This window comes from Parambassis ranga, chromosome 5, assembly GCF_900634625.1.
Source record: "Parambassis ranga chromosome 5, fParRan2.1, whole genome shotgun sequence".
Taxonomy (NCBI): Eukaryota; Metazoa; Chordata; class Actinopteri; family Ambassidae; genus Parambassis; species Parambassis ranga.
In genome coordinates, this window is record NC_041026.1 from 13,374,543 (window position 1) to 13,396,913 (window position 22,371).

At 40.6% G+C, this 22,371-nt stretch overlaps 1 protein-coding gene across 1 annotated transcript in view; it reads right to left on the reverse strand.

Moving 5' to 3' along the window:
• The window catches only part of LOC114435538 (receptor-type tyrosine-protein phosphatase T-like), a 257,192-nt gene that overhangs the window by 12,061 nt on the left and 222,760 nt on the right, over nucleotides 1-22,371 (reverse strand). Inside the window, exons 25-29 of the mRNA XM_028405262.1 lie at nucleotides 10,160-10,245; nucleotides 8,796-8,832; nucleotides 8,224-8,321; nucleotides 7,094-7,210; nucleotides 1,799-1,953 (exon numbers count right to left, since the gene is read on the reverse strand). Of these exons, the coding sequence (XP_028261063.1) occupies nucleotides 1,799-1,953; nucleotides 7,094-7,210; nucleotides 8,224-8,321; nucleotides 8,796-8,832; nucleotides 10,160-10,245 (493 nt within the window). The remainder of the gene's footprint in view (nucleotides 1-1,798; nucleotides 1,954-7,093; nucleotides 7,211-8,223; nucleotides 8,322-8,795; nucleotides 8,833-10,159; nucleotides 10,246-22,371) is intronic.

Below are 22,371 nucleotides of genomic sequence, written 5' to 3' on the forward strand. Positions count from 1 at the left end.
CGGAAATTGGAAGTGACTGCCATAACTTCCTGCCTGTCCGTCTGCATACTTTTACTACAGCTATCTGTTTACACTCACCTCGTTTGCCTGTCCACAGTGTTCCTCCACCCTCTGCTTGTATGTATAATTTTGTCATTTAATTGGTTAGGAACAGGGTGTGAGCACGCTTTATGAATGCTTCATGATGAAAAAAAACCCATGCTGTTTTGAAATGGACAATTGGGACAATTGTACAAACACGAAAAGCCTCCAGTGCAACAGAACATTCGACTACATGTACATGTGGTGGGCTGTGATGGTAGCTGTAAATGGTGACTGTGTGAACTGAACAGTTTTCCTTTATAAAATGTGATGTGATTTAAGATGATTGTTAACTAACCCTGTTTTTCATCCCTTACCCAGTGGTTTCCAAACTTGAGTCTCCCTTGTGTAGAGAAGAGTATTGACTAGAGCTGATCTAGAGCACATGGCGCTTACGTGCCTGGTGGAACTGACGGGTTACTCATTTGCCTTGTCAAGCTCCCCCTGCCATTCTCTGCACCCCCATTGTGAACCATTAAAGTAAACGTAACACAATGACACGTCGAGCAATCTATCCATGTATTCTGTAAGCATAAACCCATGTGTCTTTTTACCTGAATGTGGCATTTTTGCATGAGGATGTGTGTCAGGAATATTGGTGTTTATGTTTAGTTTTAACAACGAAAATAGATTCTATTTAACTTTGAGCGCATTCTTTTTTTTTAACTTAAGTAGCTTTGCAATATTGATAGATTGATATTTGATTTCCAAGGATTCCCAATTTTGACCAAGAAGACTGCAGTTTATTTATCAGACTGTTACTTCACTTTAAGTCGTGGTTTCAACTTCTCCCATCTTCACCAAGCTTCTCTGCCATTATCTTGGCTAACAAAGTGACCTACCCAAGGCCCACCTTGACCTCCATGCACTTGTATGTATTGTATGAAGGTTTCTTTTCACCACCAAGGTGCTGGGTTAGGAACCATATTCCCCCTTCAAAGCATCGCATTGTATTGAGGTGGATCACCTAATGGAATACATTAATGTTAAATGATAAGATGAGTAATCTACTCCAAAGCTTTTTCTTTATTTATTTTTTACAGCTTGTCTAAATGGTGACCTTTTAAATCTTGTGCCTCCTGACAAACGTGGCCCCAACGTTGAACTGTTACGTCCCATAGAGAAGAGAACATGGAGGTTAAACATACTGTCGCCATGGTGATCTTAACACTGTCACTTTTTTACCTTCAAGGGTTCAAGGGTGAATTTCTTTTTTTTCCCTGTTGCCTACTTTTTAAAGGTTAACACCATCAATCTAATTTATGGACAAGGGAGAGCAGTGTGTGCATGCGTGTGTGTTTTTGCGTGAATGTGTCACAATACACAATAGTGATTTAATGTGCCCTCCTGTGGTGTGAATTTAAGTTTATACAGCCTCTAGGTTGGGGCAGCACTGTGGTAACCAAGAGAGAAGTTTTGAGAAGTTTAAACCTCACCAAGCAGCTTTGGTGGCTGAACCAAATACAAGACACTGAAAATGACAACAACATGGCTGACATGAGCAAATAAATAGATATATCAGTTTTTGTCACACAAAAACACAAAAGACACTTTTGTGCTTGTTACTCTGGCTTTACAAAAGCCATGAGACCCAAAGAGCCCTGTGTGGTGTTGGGGGGGGGTGTTTGTCCTTGCCTTGACTGTGCAGCCGCTGACCAACAGCTGCAGGGAATTACAGTTTATCTTCTGTACAAAAACCCTGTGTCTGCCCTCTCACCTGCAGTGTACCACTATGGGCCCGGCATCTGGGGGGTTGAGGAACTTGACCTGTCGTATGAAGCCCAGCAGTCCTGTGGCATAACAGGGAACGCCGTGGTCGGGCCAACTGGTGAAATGAAACTGACGGAGCTCGCGGATCTCATGATGGCCCTTCTGGAAAAAAAAGAGCACAAGGAGAGGTGTTATGTTAAGCTTCATATTTTATAATGGCAGTTGCAGAGAAATATTCTGTCTCTTCGTAAAAAGTGGTGGCCATTTTCCCTCTTGATGATGACAAACGCATTAATCTTACGGCCCCTTTTATAGCCCTTTTGGGGAAGACTGACAAGAAGACATATCATGGTTCAGGCTCTTAATTTACAGCAGGGATTTCAGGAATATAGGGGCCTTGATGCCTCTTTGGCTTCAGATGGAAAATAAATCAATCTCATTGATGTCAAGATGGCACTTTGGACCACTTCTGGGAATGAGAGGCAGGAAGACTTATCGTGGCTCATTTGCCTAATTTACAGGGGAGAATTGAGGAAACTGAAGGCCATTTTGGCTCCGCGAAAAAAAAAAAGATTAATTGATTTCACAAAATCTCATGATGGCTCTTTTGGGAAAGATTTACAGGAAGAAATGCCATGGTTCAGTTCAATTTACAAGGAGATCTAGCACCACTCCTCTAACTGCTCTGTTCTGTATGAGGTAATTAAAATGACAAGAAGCTTAAATAACATAAGTGTTTTTTTTCATTTATAACAAATAAAGTTTCTGAGAAAAGTCTTGTGTTTTATGATGTACCAAAACATTTTTCAAGGACAGTGATAAAGCTTTAACATTTGTGGCACACTGTGGTGCTTCTTCAATAGAAATTCAGGAAGAAGCAGTTTTTGTTGCATAACAATGAAGATTACAGGACAATACCATGACAATAGAAGTCTATTGTGGCTCTCTGTGTGATAGCATCTTGGCATATTAATGGTAGAATTTCTGGAAGCAGAGATGGTTGGTAAATGCTTTCCTGTCTAACAATGGGGATATTAAGAAAGCAACGTTAACATTTCAGAAACTGCAGTTTAGTTCTCATGTGCCTCACTGAGACGTAATGCTTCCAGATTGTGGTGTGCAGTAGTTCCTTCTCCATAAAATACAGGGGGACTTTTTTAGTTATTACAACTACAAGAATCCTCAGTTGCTGGCAGGGACCATGTGACCAAAACAGGAAGTTGAAATTTTTAAAAGACTCTGAAAGTTTAAAGACTCTATCATCATCAGAGAGAAAAGCCACTGTACTTTATACATTTTTAAACTGTGCCTCCAGGACACCCCCCCAAAGCAAATGTGTATTCATAGGCTGTGTATGTCACCCTGTTGGAGTCAGATTGCTGCACCTGGCAGTCTGAAGGTTAATGATTCTGCCTCTAGTTTTCCATGTTGAATTTCTGACCAGCATCGCTTGACCTCCAGCTGCATCTCTATTCACAGAATATAGACATTTCTCAGCCTAAGATATGTATGACCCTCTCCCTCAGCTTTGAGCAGTTACATTTTTTTTCTCCACAACACTACTTCACCCTGCTTTAATAATTCAAGCCAATCGATTCTGTTATACTGTTCCAAACCAAATGAGGCTTAAATGGAGAGAGCCATGTCCTCCTGAGTTCGGTTAACGCTCCAAGAATAGACCTAAGATGAAACAGTTGTTAGTTTGGCTCTTATTCTGGCTCCGGTGTAGACAAGGTTGTAGTGAATTATTTGTTTTGACAGAGTGCCCGATGATAATCTGAGAAGCAGGGATAACAACAGACATAGAAACAGACACCGAGTGGGACAGAGGTCAAAGAATAGAGTGGATGAAGCAATGAGAGTTACAGCGAGTGAGCAAGAGGAAGAGTGCTGGTGAAGGGAGGGACGAGGGACGTGGCAAAAGACAACGAAAGAAGAGAAACAAAGACGTACAAAGATTCACAGAGAGACAGAGGAGAAAAATAAAACCCAGTATACCACAAAGTGATTCGATAACTGGACTTCCTATTGATTCGCTCTGCTGTGATGTTGGAATTACTTCTCTGAATCAATAGACAAGAGTCCAAAAACAGCTAGTGCCTGAAATCCAGAATAGGCTGATTCAAAGAAACATTCAAATGTTTGAGAGCAGATGACGAGGACACAGAAATATTTTAAAGCCTCTGCTAACTGTAAGAGAGGTGTTTTACACATTAAAAGTTAGGATTTCCTTTCATTTGCGTTGAATATTGTTATGCATTCAGTTGATATTTCAGTCCTTGAAAATGGAACGTGTGTGCTGCATCTCTGTGTGTTCATAGGGGCAAGGACTTGATCCATTAGTGGCTGAAAATGGCGAATGTGTGACGATATGGCACTTATCAGTGGGTAAAAATAAAACAGCTTGCACTTGAACCCCAAACTCCTAACTGGGGATGTACCCCTACCCCACTCCTGTCTACCTCCTAACAGACTTTTGATGATGAATCCATCCATACATGATACATTCATATGTTTTATAAAAACAACCTTGTGTTGTATATGTAGGAAATGATCAAAGTGTGGGTTAAATTGTTAGATTAAGAGTTCAAGCTCTGCATTATAATAGGGATGGAGCCTTGTTTGCTTGCCTTAGCTGTAGAGGGCTTTGTCCATCTTTATCGTCTTTGGTCTTAGCAGAAATTGTTAAAACAAAGTGTCTTTCATCACCTTTCTCGAGGCCACTCTGTAGAGCTTTTAGGAAAACCTAAACCTGTGTCCTCTACTCAAAAGCTTGATTGTGAGTTTAGTTTCAAAAGGTCATGGTCACATAGCTGCCACAAAAGGATGTGTGACAATGATTATTCTTGCCGGAAGAAATAATTCTTGTGCGTCATCCGAAAACCGTTACACAAGTATACCTGCTTGTGTATTGTTTATCTCATCCCAGCTATGCAGGGAGTGGATTGATTCCCGAGTGTTGCTTGGCTTCTCATTCTAAGCACTATGTTGTACTGCTAAAACCGGACCTTGGTTTGTATTCATCTTCTCAGCAACAGAAGCCCTCACCACCAAACATCTTTGTTTCTCAGACTGTCCTTCAGTGACTACAAATTCTTGGCCAACCATTTATCTTTGAGCAGTAAATATTTTCCTCTGAGAAGCTCTGCAACTAATGAAAATAATGCAGGTGTTATCCCCATGAGGAAACCACACCCTTTACCCCGAAGGGGCGGGTCTGACTTATCTAGACTTGAATGAAGACGAGCAGGCCCTGCTCTCAATTACATTCTCAGCTGAACACAGTCGGAGCTTTTTGGCAGTGAAAACAGTTGACAAATGGTGTTTCAACCCGCCTCTTCTGTTCGGGGACAGTTTCTACAGTTTTACACAGTGCAAACAGCCTGCTTTACACCTCTCTCAAACCATCTGTCCTATCTTTCTAATATGCGTATGTGCTGGTCCTCAAAGCTGTGTTTGTTGTTTGCCCGTACACTTGTGTGCACTGCTGAGTCGTGTCCTGTACTGGGTTTGGTCTCCGCTGCGTCATGCAATTGTTTGGTTTCACCATAGACCAGATTACCGTCCTGCTGTGTTGGACGCGGACAATCGAGTGACTAAACTCTGACGCAGTTTCTTGTCTGGTTGTGAAAATGTACAAGTATAAATTCTTTAGGAATTATTTTCCACTCCAGCTACACATGAGACATCTGGTTCTGCCTCAGCGCTGACATTAAACAGTGAGACTAATGTTGCAACCCGCTTCATTTTCAGTGCATGTTTAGCAAAATTTCTCGTTTCACAGATGAAATGAATACTTTTTAAGCTGGTGAGTGGAAACATTGAACTGACAGTTTTTCTCACCCGCAGCTTCTATGACACTCAAACATGCACCACCTTTACTGATCTGCCTGTTTTTCATCCGTTTCTCACACATTTAGTTTTTTTTTTCCTTGAATCTGTCACCCTCTCTTCCTCAGTGCTCAGTTAATCTCCTTCAGTGTGCCATTAATGAACCATTTCATTAAGCTCCTGTTCTCATTATTCACTGCGGTTGAAGCAGTTTAATTGTTGCACAGAACCTGTGCACTTTCTGCTTCTAACCCCTCTGTCTTGCTTTCTCTTTGTTTTCCACACAGTCAAGAGAACCTACTGTAGTGTAAAGATGGAGAATTTCTGAATTACTGAGTGTGTATATATCTGGTGCACACTGGAAGATGACAGGCATTTGAAAATCAGCTTTCCTTTGAAATTTTCAGCATATGTGCACACACACACACGCGTAGAGGTGGTATGGATTAATGGCTTGCAAAACGAGCTGACAGCAAGGACTTGAAAACTTGTCTTCATAAGCTGATCCTGCACGAGTGAAGGGGGAGGATAAAAAAAGGGGTGAGGTACAAAAAAGCACTCAGAAATGTGTTATATTTTGTGCAGGATTTTTTTTTCATAATAATTTTTCTTCACTTTCTGACCATTTTCTTAAAAAGGATATTTTTTTCTTTGATTTTCTTGATGGAATTAAACTCTGTGACATTCATGGGTAACAGAAAAAAAGCTATTATGATTATATTATTATTATATTATGTATAAATAATTTGATTTGTGTTGCCATGTTGTGAAATTATTGGAATTTTCCTTTCAGATGGTCAGAGGAGCCTTCTCCTGGCTTACTAAGCTGAGCAGCCAATCAAAGTGAATTCTGTCACACATTAGCTTCAATACTAATGTTTTTTTATGCTCAATTGGACAAAAAAATTGCTGATGCATTACTAGATTACATCACTAAGCTTCTTGCTTCCCCCATCTGTAAGGAAAACAAAACAACAATGTGTAGCCTACAACATGGATAAAACACAAGTAGGAAAATCAAGGATTTGGATCGGAGCTGCCTTCTCTTGTTTCAGCGTGTTTCTGTGCAGAGCCTTTGGAGAATTGTATCACAACAATGACAGTAAATTCTTCCATTTTCACACATCTTTTCTCCCCTCAAATCCCTCCAGCCTGATTACAAGAGCCGAGATTATGCTGTCAAATCTCCTCTTTAAATGGCGAGAAACAAACAAGTAAGACTGCTCACTTGGCTGTAATGGTAATCTAGGTCTGGGGGTTTTCAAAGTGTGGAAGTAACATGAAACAATGAAGATGAATGTGCAGCAAGAGAGCCCAAGAAGATTTAAATCCCATCTGAAGCTATGTGGGAATTACTTGTAGCTGTAGCACAGTGATATGACATCATGATGTCATGTTAGAATCACACATAAATACTACAATTCATACAAAATAACATGTGTTTGTTGGTTGTGTTGTTGATGATGTTTACCTTCTGGACAGTGAATGTCCGTATGACATATTCCGCCAGTGGTTCCGTTTCTATCAGGGTCACCTTGATGTCCCCGTACACCTCTGTCTCATCAGGCCAGTAACGCACACACTTCACCTGCAAAAGACAATTTACATTCACACTATGTATTTAAATATGTATTACATGTCGGTCATTATTACCCAATGTGCACTAGACTGGGATGGAGCCGAGGTCAAGACGATCACCATCAATAATATAATAGAAAGAAGTGTATAAAGGTTTGAATTGTTTCTCCTGCATTATGAATGGCTACTTTAGACACATTATTTTGTAAAAAAAAAAAAAAAAATATTGATTTGAATCGCTGGATAACAGCTTTAAGTAGGGAGAACCCCGGGGCTGTATTGTTGCTACACAAGGTGTGATAACACCACTTATATCTAGATTACACAACTGAATAAAGGAATGGAAGTTCATCACCAGGCTTTTGTTCCAATTATGTTGCTAATTTACAGCCAATTACACAGCGCGGCTAATAAGATCAGTTCCCCTACATATCCTGGAAACAGGTTTGTCTCAGAGTCAATCATTGCTCAGAATATGTTGATGCAAAACGCAAGGGACTTAGGGGGTTAAGGGGTTACACGCACTCATAATTAAATCTGTGACATATGGGTAATATTGTTTAATCAGCTAAAATAGGTTTCAGAAGTTACTTGGTTCCCTCTTCCTCTACCCAGGTTTACACCAACCCATGTATGAAAAATGTTAATAAAAACAGGAAGCACTGTCAATGTGATTGGTCTACTAATAATACTCTCTGTCTGGTCTGGTCTTTTTTGTTGAAACTATCGCCTTTTCTTTGTGCACCCAACCCAAAAAACAACATGATGCAGAAACAACATAACTTCAGTTGAAATCCATCAGCATGGGAAATACTTTCAAAAGCTCACATAATGGGATAAGACTGAGTTGGGGATCCAACATTTGGATTTGTATGTCCTGGTAGGGGACAAATCAGGAAGTGGAACAAATAAAGAGTATTCTCACAGTGAGAGTAGAACATAAGATCATTATGTCAAGTCATTGGACACACATAACACAAACACTGGACACACATTTTGTAATAGCCTGGACGATGAACTCACCCTTCCCACTTCGACCAGGTTTGTAACCATGACGATAGAGGCCGAGTTCTCCTGCCAGACCATCCTCCAGAAATCCCTCACCGTCTCCTGCATGGGCCCTGAGACAAACACACAAACACAAATACAAGATGTAAACAACATGCAAACACAGACAGAGGTTTGTGTGTGTGTGTGTGTGTGTGTGTGTGTGTGTGTGCGTGTGTGTGTGTGTGTGTAAGAACACGCTTATTCCAGCGTCACATAAAAATGTCAGCACTGACAGGACAAACACACACATATAACATACAACCATGAAACACACACATATGCACAAATACACACATGTGCTCACGCACCATCAATCCCAGATAGTAGTTTGGGGGTTTGAGGTAATGGGGTCTTAAATTTGTCAGGGGGATTTTATACGGCAGTTTAGATTTAGGAGGTTGTGGTAATAGCCTTCCAGTCCGAAAGGACGACATTTACCAGGTGGCTGCTGCACACACATAAAAGCACGCATAAACACTGGCACCTGCACAAATGTACCACACATATGAGCTTCTCACACACACTTATCACGTCACTTTAATTACCTTGTGTGGCGATGTAATGTCTGGGTCTGTGGTACCCCTGCGAGAAAATATGATAGCATGAAAAAGTCGTCTCCATCTTTTCCTTCCAATGTGCTTTCTTCGTATGATGATTTCCTTGCTCCATCATCTCCATCTCTGCCCTTCTGTCTTCCGCCCTATCCTCTGTCAGCTTCACTCACATATTGCTATGCCATTACAATCACACTGCCTTAATTTATCTCTTCCTCTTTACTCCTTCCTCATCTCTGTCTGCCTTTTTAATCCACCCCCCTCCTCCTCCCATCATTTCCTTACTCTGTATGTTTTGCTGTTGACATTCCTTTTTTTTCCTCCCATGGTGGTTCCAGTTTATTCTTTGGATTAAATTCAAATCATTTTCTTGTTTCACATCTTTCTGCTTTCCTCCATCCTCTCTTTCCTTATATCTTCTTTTCATTTTTTCTGTTCCTCTTTCTTAGTTTCTCTCCTTCCTCCTTCACTCTTTCGTTCACTCCTTCCATTTGTCAAACCCTCCACTCCTCCCACAAGCATAACTGAAGGTCATTTTCCAAATAAACATCAAATGAAAAAATAGGATCTTAATTTTCACTCCGTAGGACAGAAGAAAAACAACAAGTCTCCAACTAACGATTCTCCTCCTCTTGTCCTCCCAATTCCCTATAAGACAGATAACCTTGTTGAGATGAAAACATTTATCACTTTCATATTTCCATTAAGATCACTCTGTAAGCATGGTGTTATCTTCTCTGAGGGAACGTGTTGTTACGATTTTAATTTTCCAATTCCCCCTTTCCTTTTTTCGTAAGGAGAAAAAACCCTAATCTGTGGAGAGTGATTGAAAGTAAGCATTTGTACCAAATTCATTAAGACTATCATTACAACAGTAATGTGTGTGCAAGAGATTGTCAATAAGTGAAGCACAGATACAGGCCTGTAGGGGACAAATACAAGAGGAGTAACAGGGACAAACCGCAAAAAGGTGATAATACAACTTAAGAAGGAATGAATGAAAGATTTTACCTGCAGCAAAGCATTTAAAAAAAATAGTTAGAGTAAGTAAGTAAGACTGTGTGTGTGCCAAAGAATGCACATAAAAATGGACGTCACAACAGCTCCTGAAAGGGCCGAAACATTGCGAAGGCTGGCTGCAGTAGGGGTCTTAAATCCCATTCCTATGTTAGTGGACTGGACATGGACCCAACTAAAACTTTACAGAGACCCAGTGTCTTATTGTTGACTAAAACAAGAGGACAGTAGTCGGGACAGCACCGGTAGGCAAGATGTTCTGACCTCACTTTTGGACGCATGTTTAACCGTGTATCATGGTCAGAGTGAGGGTGAGATATGTGTGGTGTAACACTCACGTCAATGTAATTGGCGTTGATGTAGTCGGAGTGGGGGTCTCCGTCCAGCAGCTGCAGCCGGACTCTGGTGTGGTCGTCTGTGGGGTCAGATAGCAGAAAAATACAACAGGCCTAAAGTTACATTTACCCACAGATCGGAGCAGCTAACTGATGGGGCGGGGAACACGCTGACCAGACTTAGCTGGTGACCGACAGCCAGGGTTGGCTGTGCTCATGAAAAAAACAGAATGAGAAAGGAACTGACATTTGATGCTACACTCTCAAAAGCTGCCTGACTTGATGTATTCAGAAGGAGTATGTATGCATGGTTCGGTTGAGTATGGATTTAATTATCTGTTTCAGTCACAATAGTTCTTAAAATCAGTTTATTTGGTCTCAGAGCAGTTCCATTCAGATTAGCTGAACAAGCACGACAGAAGCAAAAACATGATACAAATTATAATAATAACTCCCACGATGCAGATTTAAAACAATGGTGTGGGCAGGACAGGGTGATGGGACAGACACTGATTCCATTTTGAGCTGGCTCTATTATGTCTCTGTTATGTCTTATTGAAGGCTATGAAAATGAATCATTCTGGTATGGGACTAGAAACACAGAGCAGGAGCTTTACATTTTCTGAGCCTTTATTTTGAAATGTTTGTGTTTTTTTTCTTTGTGTAGAAGCCACACGGACTGTCAAAACTGTCCAACCCTAAAAAAAAAATCACCATTACATTGCCAGTTTACACATTACACATAAGATGCTACGTACAACTCTGATCTTACTCTACCCCGACTCACCTAAAACTAGGCATGATTACAGCTAATGGGAGGCGGTGCTTTTTGTTTAAATGTAACTTAGCAACAGCAGGTAATTGCAGATGAAGTGGACATGATTTAGTCTGATTATCTCTGTTTTTCTGTCTTTTATGTAGAGTGTGACTGTGCGCCCTACTGTGGAAATTGGCAAGTATAAAGAGAAAAAATATAGAGGTTTAAGAATAGAGGGATGGGAATGAAAAAAAAGAAAAAACATATGGGGAGAGTAAGAAAGGGATCACCTATGTGTGTCTTTGAAGTCACTGAAATGCTAATGACTATACCGACTGATGCTAAGCTACAGTGTGGCTGGAATCCAGCTTAAAGCACATGCTGGCTATGAGTAGCATTTCTACTTTGATTAAAAAAAACAAATGAATATATCAATTGAAATGCATCTCATACTAGAATACATGTGGGAAAAGACTGAATTTATTTTACCCGCTTTAAAAAAAGGAATTGCGTTTAGAAAACAGAGTTCTATTGTTTGGCCGATGACTCACACCTTCAATTGTTACCATTTCCTCTTTGTTTGTAGTGGGGGCATGGGAGCAATCATTTTGTCAAGTAGGCGTTGACATTTTTTTTGTTTTTTGTGAAGATCTTAGAATAGATGTTTGTATTCTTGGCTTCAACACAATGAGGTCTGCATGCTGTGGAGAGAAAAATAGTCAGAAATGCCTTAAACTGATTTGCGTTTGAGCTCTTATTTAGTTAAGGGAGTTTTGATATACTATTATAATGACAATAACATCATGAAGGGTTATGGGATAACCCCACTGACAGTGTAAGACACAAGCAGTGACTGCTGATCATTCATCAGGCCCACGTCCATTTCCTCCACGAATGCACTGAATAATATCACATAACATGAATGGTATAAGAATATATAACACAGTCTGGAAATGATTATCATTTCTAGGATCACCTTGAGCAGAATTATTTGTACTGCTTCTATCAGAGTAATTTCACAGCTCTGACTGAGCAGCAACAATGAAGGCAGCATGACTCCACTCTGCCGGTACAAGATACTGTCATCAGCTATCAGCTCACTCGCCCTCTTACTCGCAACTCTCTCTCTCACACACACACATACTGCATGTAAAAACAAACACAACAGGGGGTAGTCTGCCAGCCGTCTGCTCTTTTCCTCCCTTCTCTCTGTCTTTTCTTCTCCTCCTCCTCCTCCTTTCATCTTTTCTTCCTCCTGTCCTTCGCTGGTTCTGTCCACTTTCTCTTCCCCTCCTCAGCTCACTCCACCTTCCTTCATTTATCTTTTCCTCCTCCCTTCTTCTCTCGCCCCATACCGTCTTGTTCCTTCAGACAGCAGTAATTACACAGGGCTAGTGTCAGATGCTGTCATAACATGAGAGCCACCCATACGTGGCTATAGAGAGAGGGAAGGGCCCTTCCCACTAGTCTGCCCTGGGAGGGGAGCTTCTAATTGGGCTGAAATGGCAGGAGGTACTGGCTTGCGAACACTGCAGATCTGGACACAGGCCACAGGTTTGTAGAGGCTGTCAGACAGAGTGAGTGTGTCTCTCTATGAGGAAAAGGCAATTTCTTTTAATTAGCGTGGGTGTACATATATTTGCATGAACAATAAATAGAAAGTTTGAGATTTTGGTATCTAAATGTAAACCAACAAACCTAGTTCTTACAAAGTACGATAGAAACATTTGCGGTTGTCAGATCCAGATATAGATTGATATTCTTAAATCATTTATTTGTTCAGCCCTGTTCTGGATACATATATAAACACAGGGTAGATACTGTATGAGCTCTGAGACTCATGTTGGCATCTGCAGCTCTGGAGTAACAACAAAGTCATCAGAAGCTGCTGTGTCCAAGGGTAAAGGGTCACAAACCCATTACTCATTAATGAGCTGCAGTCCTCTGCTGAGTCTCCCTCTCCTCATAACCTTGTAACTCCCCATCTACTTTTTCCTCTTCTCCCCTTCCCTTCCTCTTCACTGTACTTTGGTTCCATTTTCTCACTCCATATCTCGTCTTTTTTTTTTTTCTCTTTCAGGTATCTCGTCATTACCCCTGCAGCCGCTGTAAAAGTTTTGTCTGGGAGAACTTGTTAACTTAAAGGGTCCAGAAAAGGCCAAACAAAACACAGTTCTTGTTTTTTATCCCGGACAGAATCGCAGCGGCAGCTGAATGCAGCAGCAAGCTGTAATTTGGAGACATCAGATCAGATTGTACGAACCGAAAAGCCTGCACACCGCCGCTGTACACAAATAAAATGAGCGGGAGCCGCCAGTGCCTAATGACTGCTGTTGTACCAGAACAAAGAGGAGCAGCTGTTTTTGGTCCTCCTTAAATATCAAAGGTCATGATGCAGTTTCTTTTTCTTTTCTTTTTTTATTAAGTAAAAACCATGTATTAAAGTGCAGATATCAGCAGGAGATAATCTATGGAGTCATTATGTTCCAGTTTCATGAATATATTGCCCTTTTATTGCTTTATAAGGCCAGTGACTACTCCAGATTGTTCTAACTTGATGAGGCAAAAAGACATTTAAGAATGACTCAGGTTGTATAATACCAATACCCACTGCAGAAAAACAGACACACAAATGAAATTCTCAGGCCACTCTCACCAGGAAGAGGACAATATTTCAAGTCTGAAAATGGAACATGTGCATTTTCCCAGCAGTATCTGTACGTGTACATAGGACCGGGGGACTCATCCCACTGATGGGATCACAAAAACTCCACTCTGGTCCACAATTTTCTTGTGTTGTAGCAAACGTTAGGATAAATGCCACATCCTGAGCATCTATGTGCTATAGCTAGTAAAATCTAACATATCACCACACTAAACCTAACAAGGCCTTTGTGGTGCAGGAAAGGAACGCAGTGTGTAGTGCGACTGACACTCAGGTAGACTGCTCTTTGCTTTCCAGACCACTGGAAAAAAAAGTGATTGCAGGGTTATTGATATTTAACAAAACCTCATCACCCTCCTGCAGATATTGTGGCTGTTGAGTGAGTCACAAAGCTGTTAAGACATGTGGCTCTCTTTTTATATTTTTTTCTTTTTCCAGAGTAGAGCAAAGAGTAAAATAGAGAGAATTTCATACCTTAGTATAAATATTAATTTATATTTTACACTTAATGCTAGTATAGATTTAATTTCATAACTTCATTAATCATACCTTTTCTTCTTCCTTTATTTTTTCCTTTATTTCATGTGATGATGATGATGATGATGATGATGATGATGATAGAGGTTAAAGGCTCATAAGAACTACAATAACACTGCCTTCAAAGGGTTTAAAGGGGAATTAAAAAGATGCTATTTAGTAAAAAGAAAAAAAAATCTAAATTTCCAAAAAGCATCGGGTTTAAAGCACCATACAACACAACCAGCTACTTGTTAATTGTGCTGCTGAAAACAGGCATAACTCGGCTAAATGTCCTCATAAACAGATGGAGCTGGTATTTAACAGATGAGAGGAGAAAAACGCTCACAGTAGCAAGTTGAAACTGCTGAACGAGATGTTTTAGGCTTCCATCCTCTGCCTTCCCTCTCATCTCTTCTCCTCCTTCTGCTCTTCTCGCCTCCTTTTTTTCAGTAGCCACTAAGCAGGGATTGTGTCTGTCACAGATATACTTAATCAGTTAACTCCCTATGGAGCTCAACTCACTCACGGCATACACTCTGCTGTCAGCCCGGCTCAAGGCATTAGAGAATTTAATAGCATGTGTGATTGAGTGTAAGTGTGTGTGTGGGAGTGCCAGAGAGACATTGAGAAGCGTGTAAGTGTGCTAAAATGTGTCTTTCTTAACTTCCTTGTATGCTAGGATGTTCTGGAACATCTTCAGGATGTGTGCTGACAGGGTTGTGTGTGTGTATTTTTTAAAAGTATTCCAGTAGTTTTACTATGGTCTTCCCGTGGTGTATGTGTTCACTGTCAGCATCTTCTTATGCGTGTGTGTGTGTGTGTGTGTGTGTGGCCTCAGCATGGACACACACACATGTGTGTGTGGTGCCTCAGCATGGACGCACACAAGTGTGTAAGTGTGTTGGAGGGTATTATAGTGTGTAATAGCCTATTAAGACCACAGCTCCCTGCAGCTGATGTGTCAAACAACACAGAACGTTGTCGACTCACACACAAACACACACACAAACACACACTTCAAGATGCTGTTTCCAGCTGTTTGAAGGCTGTCAGGAGAAAAACAGAGTGAGGCAGAGATGAAAGAGAGTGAGCCGCCAAAGGTGAGTGAGGGAAAGAAACAACAGACTCCTTTGACTTTAAAGTTACACGGCCCATACTTAAATATCTGCATTTAATCTAAATCATATTGTTATTTAACCCAATGATGTAAAATCGCCTTGTAATTTTGAGTGTATTGTGTCATGCACAGTGACATGAATTAACACCTTTTTTTGTGACAGCAGCACAAATTGCAATCTAATGGATTTCAATCACAATTGTGGCTGTGCCTGCAGCATGTTCTGTTAAATAGTGATGCAATCCAATGTGTAATTTGTAATTTGCCAACTGCAAGTGGAAGATAAGTGGGAAGTGACGGTTAAAAGGTCACAGAGCTGTTCGGCACAATAAAGCAACAGTAACATGCTGCACAGGTGAGCCCACTCCCAGAGAGTGGTGCTGTTTGGCTCTGTTGCTCATGACGTGCTAGTTGGTTGACTTAACTCCATTGACTATGCTCAGATAAGCCATGGTAATAGGCCTACCACTACTCATAATAATAATATTAACATTAATATTAATATCATTAATAATAACAATAGTAATAATAATGTTGATGATTGAGGGCCTTTAAGTGTTAAATGTTCTTTAGAAATTAAAGTTTATTGATCTTTGAAAGGGTGTACTTGCATTGTATGTCGTTATCATTATATTAGTTGAACATAGTCTCAAAATCACAATATTATCGATTATCGCAATCATTTCTCTTGGCAATTAATCACCCACCAAAATCTGTTATCATGACAGGCCTAGGTATGACAGTTGCTTTGATGTGAGGTCTCGATCAGCTGCTGCGTGTCTGAAATCCTATTTACCGCCTTTATAGAGAATCTTGAAAGTATCGGATCGGGACTCAGTATCGGCAGATACTTAAAATGCAACATGGCCTCACAAAAAGTTGGCACATTTGGTCGATAACACATCTGCCAGATACAACACATGGTTATGTTATGCAAACATATGGATCTATTGCCCAACGGCAACCAAACATGGGACCGATGCAGCCGCAAAAGTCAGAGAAAGGAGAGGCGGTAGGCTGGGGAAGTGCTATGTGGCAGATTTCCACTCAGGAGTCAAAGGTTTGAGTCCCCCTGACACAGGGAGTTGTGTTTTCACCTAGTGTTAACTTTCCATTTTGCCTGCTTTTTACTCACTGCTGAGTGAGGCATAAAACTGCAGCAGGACCTATCACTCTGTTTTCATTAGGTGAGGAACAGCTATTCGCTGTAGTGTTTTCCTCTAGCAGTCTATTAACCAGTTGGATTGACAACAAAAAGTTAAAATGTGTTAGTGGTGGTATGATAGTAAACAGTTCAATCGGTGGAAAATCAAACACTTTTCCTGTCTTTTAAGGACAGTTTAAACGGAGGTGGTCTGACCTGGACATATGTGGGTCAAAAAAAACATTTCTATATTCTATTCTAGTGGTTATAATCATCGAGACAGCGGTGCGTCTCATCAAATTCGATTCATTCATCAACAATTAATTATCACGCACTGTCGAGGAGCACGGCTCATCATTACCAGTTAGACACAGATATCAAACTGTCAGCCCCCTGAAGTTTTTGATGATGAAAAATAATCACTGAAACTCTTCTAATTAAAAAATACAATCATTTTTAAGATTATTTTGATCAAAACCTGGTCCTTTTTTTTTTTTTAGATAAATACCACTTGTTAAAAATCAGTATCGAATCCTGCATGTATTGTTATATCCCCGACGCTGTTACCCCCGACCGCTTCTTGAAAGGAACAATGATTAACAGCAATCACCATCAACCGTATCAATAATACCGCCGCTGGCGTTAAAAATCAGCCTCATTATCACCATTATCTGAGTGCGTCCCTCCTGCTGGTTGCTGCAACAGAAACCATTTCATCATCGCCTTCTTTCCTTCTATTTGTTGTTTTTCAAAAGGGAAAATAGGACCAATCAGACGCCTCCTTTTGATGGGGCTGCGTGACTGAAGCCTCCCAAAGTGAAAATGCTACCGCACACCAAGACCGGTCCATTTTGGAGGGAACAAAAAGATTGGCCTGCGCAGAGACTCCACTTTAGCCCCTACCAACAGCTTCGGGATAAACTGTAACGCCAACTGTGAGCCAGGACTTATCATCCATCATCAGTGGGCCATCTTACTAAAGCTCTAGTGGCGGAATGGGAGCAAATGCCCAGAGCCAGGTTACAAAATCTGGTGGAAAGTCTGTTGTTGAGGAGCATTTAAATGCTCATGGTTATGACATAGGAAACAGAACTTTTGACCGCACTGTTTATGACTATAGGCTACTGCTTTTTAAATTAGCAATGCATTAATTATGTGACTCTGCAATGAGTTTTCTAAGAAACTCCATTCATCGTATGTCTGTGGGCTGCTGCAGTGCTGCACTGCTGCAAGCAATCAAGCACAACCTAGACTGCTGTGTACTGTACAAGCCCCAGTAAGGAGTGTATATAAATATATATGCAGGTATAGGAATTTCTGGCTGAATTTGTATGTGTAACCGCATTCGTGCTAGTGCGTGTTTATTTGTACAACTGTATGAGTGTGTGTGACAGCTTGGGGGATGCTAATATTTGTTGTGGTTCTTTGGTCAAACACTTCAGAGGAGTTGTTGGCGTTCTGACTTCAGAGCAGCTCAGCAGACGTGTTGCGAATCGGAGCCAGACAGGATAAGAGAGGAGGAGAGGAGACACACTGTGTACGGCTGCATGTGAGGCTTAACGCACACGTTCACGCGCGCACAAATGCACACACACTGTTGTGCTTGCTTTCAAAACCTTCCTTCCTCCGTTGCTTTGTTTGTTTCACGCACACATCCTCATGCACACACAAAAAGAAGATGGCCCTATACTCTCCAGCTTGTCTCTCTCTCTCTCTCTCACACGCACACACAAACTATGGATGTAACCTCTGCTATGATGAGAAGCAACACGATGCAGGGGGGGATCTGATTATGTCAGCCATGCTTGGAGGTGTGACACTGAGTGAAGGCCTGTGTAATGACTTACGTTCACCTGAACATTAGTACACATTAGTGAGGTGTGACTGCCACAGAGAAGAGAGGCAGGACAAGAAAAAGTGTAGGGAGGTCAAAGAATGGAGGGAAACGATGAGAGGAACGAGTGGGGAAGGGAGAGGGGGAGGACACACATGAGAAGATTGAACAGATAGTAGGAGAGGTTCGTATCCTCTGGTGAGAGAAGGGGGAACTGGGAAATGGAGATAAAGAGAAACTGAGAAAATGAGAAGTGTAGGAGCTCATATTCACCTTGACAATTTAATTTTTTTTGCCGGGAGAGTTTACTCTCCACAGCAATAAATGACTCTTTCCTTGTTTGCTCTGTGTGTTCTGTGACAGCTCAGGCTCTTACCTGATTAACCCTACAAAAACAGAAAATTGCTTCAAGACAACCGTGTCAAATTAAAACACTTTTAACTTGTGTCCTACTACAAAAGAAAAACACCCAACACTGCTAATATGCTACTGTATCATACGTTATAGATCACAGAATTTGAATCATTCCTTGAAGTCTGACAGATTTTCTGAGTTTACAGTCATTTTGAGGGGAGCAGCAGTGCAGCAGCAGCTGAAAAAGCAAAATGTGAATATCTCTCTGAATTTCGGAAGCCGTATTATTTTTGGCAGATATTTAAAGGGAATCAAAACTCTCCAGAGTTCTACGACTTAGAGACATTAAAACAACAGACTGCTTTGCCTGCTGAAAATATATATTCCACTCAATAAAGAACCAGATCTGAGGTGTTTTGTGCGCTGCTCCCAGTGATGAAAAGAATAAACAGTATGAAGGAATCAATACGCAAATCAATGATCATTACAAATGTGCAGGTTAGACAGACTGTTTCTGAATGTTCCATTAAATAAACAAGGTGGTGACTCTCTGTTATTATTCCAGACAAGAAATTTAAATTACATCTGGAAATAGTCAAGTCTGAGTATTAATATTAGAATAAAACACTTCTTCTTCTCATTATCTTTTTGTTGGCAACAGAAAAACAAGAAAAATATTCTTCTTCTACACAAAAAGTACCAAAAGATAAAACAGGAAATACTGACATGTTAACTTAAACAATCATGACTGAAACTACCCTTTAAAAATATTGTAAATTCTACATTTTATCAAACTTTCCCACTAAACTGCCGCACTGAACTAATCTGTTTAATCTTGTAACATTACGTTTTTCTAGTACACAATGTCAGGCAGTGCGATTATTTTTTCATTAATAAGCACTTTGAAGCTCTTAAAACACAAAATACAACTTTGGTCAACTTTGATATGTGAAACGGCAGCAACAACAAGAGATAAAAGCCGCAGTAAAAGCTATCAGCTAACAGCTAGCTTCCAGAACTGTCAAAACATAACATTGTTTTCTCAAATTGAAACATAATCATATATAGTGCATGTTGAACCTATTGTTTTGGGTGGTACACTTCATCATGGTGGGCAAGAAAACAAAAAACAAGCTTCTTTAAGTGTTAAATTTCCCCAAGTAGATGCTCAAGTTATGATTACTAACCCTGACCACATGGGGGGATGGACCCTGATCCTAACCCAGCATACCTCACACTTTACCACATCATCTACTCTTCATATTACAGACACTCACACACAAAACATCTGCCTTTGTGGACTTAATGGATTCCATAGCTCATCAATTTAACTTTAACAATCACAACTAAACTACATTAAACCCAAAAGTAACTCTGAATCCAATTGTAACCTAAAAAATTCAAAGCATCAAACAGTTTCTGAAGGTCTGCCCAGCTGTGAAGGTCAGTGAAAATGCCTCTAAACATTCTCTCTCTCTATCAAGGTCTAAAAATTAATTTGGACTTCCGTAAGACACCGTAGCTGTACACACACATACACACCCCTCTCTGCACATATGTAAATTCATGCCAATACATGTATTTATTTTGAAGGAATGCTTCTGTTGAATTATAAATGACCATATGGGAAGGTTGTGCTATGAACTGAGGGCTGAGAATGAAGAGAAGAGAAACAGCAAGGAGGAGGGGGAAGGAGGCGAGGGAGGAGGAAATAGAAGCAGACAGATGCCTGTAATGAGGAAACACTGCCGCGCTTTGCCTCAACCCATAAACTGTCAGAGGTGATCAGAGGGGATGAAGAGATGGAGAGAGAAGAGAGGAAGAAAGGAGAGGTGAGAGAAAATGTGGAGTGGAAGGGAGAAGCATGGGAGTAAAAGGTAAGGGTTTCAAAGGGGGGAGGTAAAAACAGAGGTTAAAATTTCAATGAAAAGGGGAAAGATTGAAGTGAAGAGGGATGGCATGATGAAAGAGAAGCAGAGGGAGGTGATGGATGGGAGAGGATAAGAGATAAAAAAGAAAAAGAACAACAGGAAGGTGAAAAGACTGAAAAATAAGACTGTAGACAGCAGATAAAAAAAGGGATTGGAAAGAGAGAAAAAGAGAAATGCTCAAAGGAAGGACAGAAAGATGGAGGGATAAGAGGGAGCATTGGACAGGAGGCTGCTAGATTAACATTTATTCAGTGTGCTGAAGGGATTTCAAACATGGCATCAACCGTTTGTGTTTGGCAGATGGCCGGAGGAAGAGTGTGTTAACACTTCAACTCAAATCAGCCCTTTCCAAACTGTTCCAGAGAGAAAGGCAAAGAGAAGAGACGGAAGGAGGGGGGAGAGAGAGAGCTGGTGAAAATATGCATTATGTGTGTGAGAGGAAAGGAGAGAGAAGGCTGCTACTGAGACCTCAAAGAAAACGAAGTGTCCTCACAAGGATGGAACAATTACCACAGCTGCCATGGAGGGGATTTATAGGGTTAGAAGCTGGGTGTTGTTTAAATCTCATAAAGCCAGGCCGCAAATTTAGCTCCACTCTCCGTGATCTGCCGAGGCTCAACGAGCATTTGCTTAGGGTTAAAGGTGCTGTCAGTGGATCGGGGCTAAAATGACTTCAGAGGCTATGAGATCAGGTTTTAACCAATAAACACTGATGACATTTGAACCTCTTCTTCTGTAAACATAAACCATTTCTGCTGCCATATTTTTTTTTTTGGAACTGAATATCCTTGGCTGTTGAGAAAACATCAACTATTAGCCACAGAGTGAGTCTGAGGTGGTAAACGTGCATGTTGTAGACCTTTAAAACTTTTTTTTATCATTGTTCCTAGAATTCTGACAATTTGCTTATACACTGGCTTTCTCAAAATCCAAAAGCAAATCCTTTGGTTCAAAAAGGCAAATTAAAGTTCAACCTAACAAAATTATTATTAAAGAAAAAAAAAGACAATCTTTTACCCATATTTAAACTTTCAGGCAGCCTGTCCACATTTCCTCAGTCTAATAAAGACACTGTGCAAAGTCGTTCCCCCCTAAGGGCCTGTTAGAACATTTTCTCAAGAAAATGAGCCTTTGTACGATCACAGGCAGCAAGATGGACAGTTTCCATTACTAGGCCCTTGTAATTAAAGGATTTGTACTAATAGCAAATTTATCATAATTCCTGTTGGCTATCAAGTCCTTGACAGGCCATTTCATTTCAGCGCAATGTTTCATTTTAAAGCCTTCAGGTTAGTGCAGTGTCTTTGCCCGACACCTAAACCCCGGTAATGAGATACATGTACACCCATGCGTAGATCCGTGCATGCAGACACAGCAACACACACACATATATATCTACACATATGACCTGTAAAATGTGAGCAATCTTCTGGATCAGACTGGTCGTGTGGGACACACACGTGCATACACACCCCTGAGCCGCTTAATAAAACTTCAACCAAACAACATGCTTCCCTTGTTCCAGCCTAATAGCGGCCCGAGGTTGCCTTGTACAAGATAACAAGCATACACACACACATGTGCGCACACACTGATGGAACATCAAATTGGACAGACAATTATTGGTGCACACTAAATTATGGCAAATGTTTGACTGCCATATTCACATGCTAATTCACACTCTAATGGCCAAACACACACACACACACAGTTATGCTACTTGCAGTACATGTCTTACTCTGAATATCATTACAGCAGCCTGACTAGAAGCTTCATTTTAACAAAAGTCTCTCTGAATAAAACAGAATCTGCATGCTTTGATCATTCGAAAGAATTTAAACCAAATCTCTCGGCAAACAAAGTGTTTTTTATGTTTTTTGTATCAAAGTTTGAG